We start from the raw sequence: 8,219 nt of genomic DNA, 5'->3' as shown, positions 1-8,219 counted from the left end.
CACACGAGGGGCCCGATTAATGCGCCCTTCAGGTCTTATGGGGAAAGGGCGTGTTCAGAGGATTCCACTGGTTTTCTTTCTTTCTGTCTTTCTCTAAAAAAAAAAAAAAAGTAATGTCTTGATCGGGTACTCAAATAAGGATCTGAGGATGAGCATTTCTATTCTGGGGGTTTGTTTCTTTCCAGGTCTCTGAATCATTGCAGAACTCCCAGATATTGTAGAATTATCACATGTTCCAGAAGTCTCTGAAACTCTCAGGCGTTCCACAATTCTGACACATTCGAGAAGTCAGAAATTCTAGGACTGTTGCACTTTCTAGAATTTGAACAGGTCCTCTCATACTGTACATTCTACCACAGCAATATATCGCAGAACTCTCACATTCTACAACACTGACACATCTTCAAACTCTGACTCAGTGCAATTATGACATAATTCAGGATTCTGGAACATCCTAGAACTCTCACATACTACAATTCTTAGAACTCACACATACCAGCGTTCCAGAAGCAGCCATCTCAGTGGTTAATTTATTTCCCCCCATGTATTCTGTGACTGTCCCTAAATTACTGCAAGTTTTTTTGGAAAAAAAACTTAATAAAACGAGAAGACATATGGAAGTTACCCAATATTGTCAAAAGGCAATTTGGGATTGCTGTTACAACATTCAAGATTATCCAAAGTCAATACAATTACCCTGTTGTGTTGCATAATTAGAACATATTAACTACAGTTTGAAGTTTGTTGTTGTGGAAAAACTCGAGATATGTTTCAATATAGATAGGGATGGATGTACAAAAGCAAAAGTAAAAATCATTTCATCATATCATCCTACCATAGTTTAAAAAGTAGGGGGCTGTCAGAGATCACAGCAGATGGGAAAAAAGGTGTCTGGCAATATATATATATATATTGATCAGGAATCATGATTAAAAAAAGACAAAAAAATGAGGATAAACTTCAATGTGGAAAATCTTTGAAGCCCCTGATGCTGGTCTGTCCAGTTTATTGCTTTTATGGTCATTTTATCCATTTAATAAAACAAGAAAACTATTAGACACACAAACTTGATTATCAACAAGAAGATGCATTTTGGCCCTTAAAATCCAAGATAGAACAGGTAGACAATCTAAACTACACTGAGAAAATAAATCGTATCTTAAGATAAGAAAAAAAAATGGTCACACAAATGCATGCAGATCATTGTACATGTATTATAGGTCTCTGGACATTGTGTGTATTAATCTTGTATTTCCATAGTGATCTTTTCTGTCAACAAATACTAAATATAGTTTTCACCTCAACTTCATTCAGGCAATTGAACTTTCTGTCAATTCATTCTGTAACTTTAATACCCATGTTAAACTGTTAACACAATGCACGTATTGTTTCCATAATTCACTTTTGCCTTTTCGTTAATTATATTTTACAGTCAATTGCTAAAAAAAAAAAAAAATTTCAGGACTTTGATACCAGGAACCTCAATTAAAAGGACAACATTTTCTGAAAAAAAAGCTCTGACAAGCAGTCTAAAATAAAAACACCAGGAGCTTGGAGGTATGTAAATTGCACAACTGGGGGTCAAATCTCATTGCACCAGAGTTACCTCTCCCACACTGCTGTTTTTATCCCTCTGAGCCCTACTGTATTGCATAAGATGATCTGATGTTTATATGGCCGAGAGCAATGTCAGAGGTGTACATTCACCCAGTGTGTTTGTGTAATTTAGGCCATTAGCTACTTTAAAACATACTGGTTGTTTTGGAAAGCGTGGCATGCACGAGGGAAGTTGCCTGAATTGAACCTGACAGTACTGTCAAATATAAAGTTCTGCCTCAGGCTGAAGAGACACCAGGGATAAGACAGCGTTAATTTTATTTCTCTATCACTTTATGCTCCTTTATAACTGCCTGCAATACTGAGATAAACTGAAATGATGGGAAAACACAATAGGAGTCTGAAGTGCAAAAGGTCATCAATCCTGAGCCATGTATATGCGTCTGGATCGGGACAACGGGGGGGGGTCACACAGCATAATACACAGGCTGAAGGAGCAGACATAGTGCAGCCACCAACACACACAAACTGACACATACAAACACAAATCACCTCGCTCATACTCGGGGTGCAAGCATTGTTTATCATGACTGGCACTGTGACATAAACACCCTTTGTGTTGATTTCATCTCATCAGACATGCAATATCATACAGGGCTTTTGTTCAGATTGATTGATCAGATACACAACAGACCCGTCAAGATCAGAAAACAAAGTCAGTGCAACCCCTGCTGTTTGTCGTCACTGTGTCCATCACTCATAAGCCAGTCAGTCAAGACTTAACAAAGCTGAGTAATACAAGGCCAGGCATTTGGTGAATGGCTTCCATTAAAATGTCTCACAGGACTGTTGATGAATAAGCTTTTAGTAAAATCTACCACAGAAGGGCTTTTTTTTTTTTTTTTAAACCATGCTCTGCTTATTGATGTGTAAAAAAAACAAGACAACAAAAAAAAAAACATTGCAAAACATAAACTTTGCAATTTATTCTCCCCACATCCACATCTAAACAACATGCACAAAGCAGTTAATGTGATCTTGATTTTTATTAGGCAACATGGTGGTTAGTGTGGCGACATGCTTAACAGGCTTTCCCCAACATGTAAAAAACTGTTATGGCTTCAAACACAAACCAACCAGTGAGGTCAGCAAAAGGCGTAACCGAGGCCAAACCTGAATCGGTAAACGTCTCTTATATTATGTGGTGTGACCCTTCTGGTAATTCTCAATTCGGAGCCTGTTTACGTTGGCACGGTGGTTAAAATGGTTTGGAGCCATAATGATACAACAAAAATATCCCTGGCTAACTCACTCACTCACACCCACCCACACATGCTGAGAGACATCCACCCACCCATACACACCCGTCACATATTTGCAAGGCAGATTAAAATGGCTATTGAGTGAGCATGAATTCGAACCCACAAAAAGAGCCTGTGGTCCCTTCAGGAATTTACAGCTCTCTCCGGTCAGTGGAGCCAGATTGTCTCTGTGCACTTTACTCAACATTGTCCTGCTCAATCAAATCCAAGAGTAAAAGAACGACCTTGGGACAACCTTCCATCAGTGCTGTGCAGTTTCTTGTCACGTCTTCATCGAACTCTGCGCTCATGCACTCTACTGAGCTCTTAAAGTCCATAAACAATATGTTCACCTCACTTACAGGTTAATATACACACACTGTGGATTTCCATCTGATTTTGCCACAAAAGGGGGACATTCACAAATAGCTCTTGCACACTGGGGGAATGTAGAGTGGCATACTGACTAATGTTTCAGGAATCAGGAATGTAGGCTCACTTCGAGTTCTTTGGAAGTAATTTTGTGTGACCACACAGTGATGAGTCAGGTCCATGAGCAGCTGCCCGGAATAGTAGCTCATCTGTGGTGAGGCAGAGGTTACAATATATTTTGTTTGTTTTATAAGGACAGCAGGATGACCAGAGCCAGGAATGGCAACACTATCCAGGGCAAGGTTCACACTGCCTACTGCTCCCAAAATCTGTTTAACAATTTGAAGTGGGAAAACAACATTTTTAGTTTCTTTACAGATAATGTAGTTTCAGAGAAAGGTATAAATGAGTAAGGCTGTAGTCCAGTGTTTGCTTGATTACAAAATTATTTATTGAATTGAAAATTAGGTAAACAAAAATAACACCTTCCAATGAACAGAAAAAATTGCACTTAAAACTTAAAAAGCAATAGCTTATAAAATGTTCACGCAATTGGAATAAATCAAATCCATCACGATTCCTTCATTTTACAAAATATACAGTGCTACACTGTGCTGTAGGCTTCTGTGAGTCGATGGTCATGGAAAAGAAATAATTCCAGTTATTGCATTAAAGAAAGAAAAAACCCCAAAACAAAACAGAAAAGCTCTTCAAGGTAAAATACAGTAAAAATATATTATTTTGTTGTTCAAATAATTCTCTATAAAACTGATTTCTTTCTCTATTCCTCAAATGTATATCAGAATACACAGCAGCAAACATTTGTACCTGAATGTAGATGCTTTAAGTTTCTTTAACTACAATCATTAACTACTGTCATACCATCTAATGGCAGCATTCACTTTTCCTCCGAGCTACTTCAAACTACAAATTTGAACAATGAAGCAGCAGAATGAAAAACAATGATGCTTAAATTAAGGCCACACACAACATCTACATGACCACTACAAGTGCTCGTAATATAAAGTAACCATTACATTCTAGTAATGGCTTACTGGTGGAAAAACCTAATCTCTGATACTGTTGGCGATAAGTCACCATTTGAACTTACATTACAGTGCTTCAAAATATTGAAATGTCAAAAAAAAGAACAATTTAACTGAGTTTTTTTTTACTATATAATATAATATATATATTAAGGTCAACCTTTTAGCCTCTGTATGGCAAATGGAAGGTGATAGCCAACATGCAGCGTGTTTCTGCAGGGCACCAACCATACATGACTATGTTTTGACAGCAGCACAGATAAAGGTTGGAGGGTAAAAAGACAACATAACGAGCAAACATTATGACAGGCACAAGCCAGTCACCACCATCTTAGTCCTCCTCAGAGCCAAGAACAGCATGAGGTTGGCATTATGGAGCAGATCTCGATAAAATAATACACTGAAAGCATGGACAATGGATCTATCCATTGTAAAACTAAAGTGAACATGTGTTTTAAATAGTCATAATCAGTTAAGACAAAATATTAAGTTGTTCAAATCTGCAAATATAATCACGTGCGCCTTATTGCACCCCAGTATATAAATTTTGTAGCAAACATCATATACATAACACTGACTGAGCAGCAGTTTAAGGCCTCCATAACTCAATGTGGTTAAGGTAAAATAAAAAAAAAAGATCAAAACGATGACCTCAAAGTCTGATATGCAACTGAAATTTGCTTTCATTGGCACAATTCAGGTAGAACTACTAAGTTCAAGTGCAGATGGCAAAATACACTCAGAAACAACATCTGAAAAGGATGAACATAAAAACTCTCTCGCGAGTTATCGTCAGAAGCTGACGTATCTGATTTTATGAGTGGCATTAACTACAAATCCTTCACTTAGGAACCACATGTTTGGCTTTTAACAGAAAAAAAAAAACCCATTTCAAACCATTCCTATTTTCTTTTCAGCAGCAGCAGAAAAAAAAAAAAAAAAAAAAATCATGACATCCATTTGAATGCTGGTCCGTCACTAATTGCATTGAATTAAGTATAAGGCCTCAAATCTGTGATGAGAAACCCCCTTTGACTGCAGGGCAAAATCGAGCCAATGTGACGACGTGCATCATTGCAAACGTTCGCTGCAAAAGCTAAAAACAAACTGATGAATTATTCCTTTCTGCAGTGATGTGGGCTTCCCCTTTTATTACTGCGGGATGGTCGAGGAAGTTGCCTGGATCGTTCCCAGTCTGCCGTTCACTTGGACTGTCTTTGTGGGCCCCGCCACCTAGTCGGCAGAAACACAGCAGATTTAGATTTCGCTCCACTGGTGATGATAGGAATCACAGCAGTAGCAATAGAAAACATTTTGGTCTGTGGTTGTGTGAAGTCTCTCGCTGGAAACAAAAAAGCAACGTTGAAAAGATTTCATTATGCACTTTTATATAAAATCTTATGTGTTCTTTTTGATTTTCTTCATGTGTCAGTAAACCGGTTTAAATGGTATAAATGCAATCACTCAGATTATGGGAAACTTTATTCTCAACAGCTGCTGGCCTAAAACTGAACTTTATCCTCTTGAAAATACCCATGCAGTACTGCTATATGACTGTACCACATGCAAAAGATTAATCTGTCAATCTGCAGTTCATTTCCAGTTCCCTGACTTGCTCAACCACAGGAGATCTTTGTTCCCCAATGATGTCTTCCAGCAAAGCAAGACGTATGAGACGAGACTGAAGATGCAAGAAGCAAAAACCACTGGTTCAACTTTTTATGTCTTTTTGAAATCTGATTCTTTTTGTATTTGTCTTTGGTTTCGCACACTTCCTATTATTTGACAATAGCGCATCTGGGTAAAGCATTATCATCATCAAAAAAAGGAGAAAAAAAAGGAAATCTGTCTCCTAAAATGGTCTGGCGGTGGCTCAGAGGCTGAAAAGGAGATCCGGACAGGGAAAATTAAAAGGAGGGTAAAGAAAATAAATTTAAAAAAATACCCACAAACAAATGGTATAAGAAAAGAAGTGACTGCTGAGTTGGGTCCCTCTGCCTCTTTTACCAAGGCTTCAAACAGAGTTTTATATATAATAAATATATATAATAAATAAATATATATATATATTTCCCCTTTCTCTCATTATTATTATTACTATTATTACTACTACCATTATTGTTATTTCAACCTTTGGGTTGGTCCAGTTTGTGCATTTTTCTTTCCTCTGAGCATAGACAAGTTAATTACTTTGGGGAAGTAGTCTTCTGATTAAAAAAAGAAAGGAAAAAAAATCCATCTGAGAGTTGCATCAAGGTAAAATTGGTTGCCAAAAGGCATACAACACTGATATGTGGAATGACAAATCTGAAAAGCACAGGTTAATCAAAACTATCTACTTAATTGCTTATTTATCACAGGTAATACCAAGATACTCAATGATATCAAATGATATCAAAGGCTGCACTTTTGTTTTGTATTTATACCTTTTTTAGCCTGTCGGCAGCCGATCCAGACCGGATGGCCTCGAGCATGGCCTCTCTGGCCAAGGCAGGGTTCAAGGAGGTGTTAGTGTTTGGATATGCCACAGAGCTCGGCTTAGCCTGGGGCAAGACGAGGGGAGGAGGTGGAGGTGCGGTCATGGGTGCAGGAGGAGGTGGTGAGTTAAAGACAAGAGAAGTGCGGGTCAAAGAAGAGGAGGAGGAGGAGGAAGAAGGGCCCAGATGCCTCTCCTCTTCGGAGGCAACCTTCCTGAACTTTTCAAGCTCACTGGCGGCCTCAGATTTAGTCTGTGGGACACAAAAGTGTGAGACAATGGTAACTCCAGACACAAGATCACATGTGGAGGGCCAGCTGCTCTCACATATGTGCCCTCGCGCTTCAGACACAAACACATGTGCGCGCACACACACACAGTAGTAGAGATACTTTAACTGCAGAGCAAAGAAAAGATCTCATTTGTGTGAAAGTGAGACACAATCATATTGCCCTGACTTTTTTCATTATTCTAATCTTTTGGATGGATTTTTTTTAATTTAGTTAAAAAAACATTTTTTTTACCAAAGCACTTCATTTTTGAGTCAGATTTAGTCATGCAGCATTCCTGACATTCCGCTTCTAGTGAGGAACTTCAAGAATAGAACCGCAGATGTTTCTGCAACAGCAGCACATTTTCTGCCTCTTTCATTCCACATGGCTCCGTATATGACAGCGAACCACAACTCACAGTCCACACAGAGGGATGAAAATAGACACCCGTGCTAACATAACTTGGTCCCTGCATGGCTGTGCAAGCTGCTAATGAGTTAATAGCAGTGTCACTTATGTATAGAAAACATACATACTTCCTAAAACTGCATTCAATGTGGGTTTGTGTACAGTAACTATGCTAGCAAACAGCTTTGCTGAAAATTTGTGTTTTACCTTCGTCAACCTGCTGGTGCTGTTCTGTACTCTAATGGCTGCCAGAAGAGCAGACCTTTCATTCTCCTCTTCCACGTAGGGCCCTTTCTTCAGGCTGCTGGGGCCAGAGGTGGATATCTAGTAACACAACAAAAGGAGAAATATCAGAACTTGGAACCAAAAACAAACAAACTTTAAAGTATGTTTATGTTCAGTTGAGTTTTTATTTGCACCTTGTTGGGCAATTAGTGTGGCAGCAAAGTATAAAACATAAAGAACATATACGCAAGTCCATGGCACACAAAGACATACATGGCAAACAAAACTTAAAAATCCAAGAGATACAGATACTACAGTGTGTGGAGACAACATCAGTAGCAGGAAAAAAAACAGAATTGTAAAATAAATTAAAACAGGTCGTCTCCAACAGCACATCAGATATAAAATGCAGCATGGACAAAGTGCTATCAGGGCACATTATAAGGTCCTGCCCACCTGTGAGAAGCCACATAATATCAAATAAGGTACGACCCCTACCCTGTCCTGAAACTCCTGCATTTTTATTACGTGTAGGGAGGTAAATTATACCTCATTGCTCCTA

General features: G+C 38.5%; 1 protein-coding gene across 1 annotated transcript in view; it reads right to left on the bottom strand.

Moving 5' to 3' along the window:
• Positions 1-4,783: 4,783 nt before the first annotated feature.
• The window catches only part of cobl (cordon-bleu WH2 repeat protein), a 53,713-nt gene continuing 50,277 nt past the window's right edge, over positions 4,784-8,219 (bottom strand). Inside the window, exons 17-19 of the mRNA XM_080500526.1 lie at positions 7,640-7,756; positions 6,703-7,005; positions 4,784-5,509 (exon numbers count right to left, since the gene is read on the bottom strand). Coding sequence (XP_080356652.1) covers positions 5,429-5,509; positions 6,703-7,005; positions 7,640-7,756 — 501 coding nt within the window. The 3' untranslated portion in view covers positions 4,784-5,428. The remainder of the gene's footprint in view (positions 5,510-6,702; positions 7,006-7,639; positions 7,757-8,219) is intronic.

This window comes from Blennius ocellaris, assembly GCF_963422515.1.
Source record: "Blennius ocellaris genome assembly, chromosome: 8".
Classification (NCBI taxonomy): domain Eukaryota; kingdom Metazoa; phylum Chordata; class Actinopteri; order Blenniiformes; family Blenniidae; genus Blennius; species Blennius ocellaris.
Note: the sequence above shows the minus strand (reverse complement) of the source record. Positions and strands in the feature narration are given on the sequence as shown.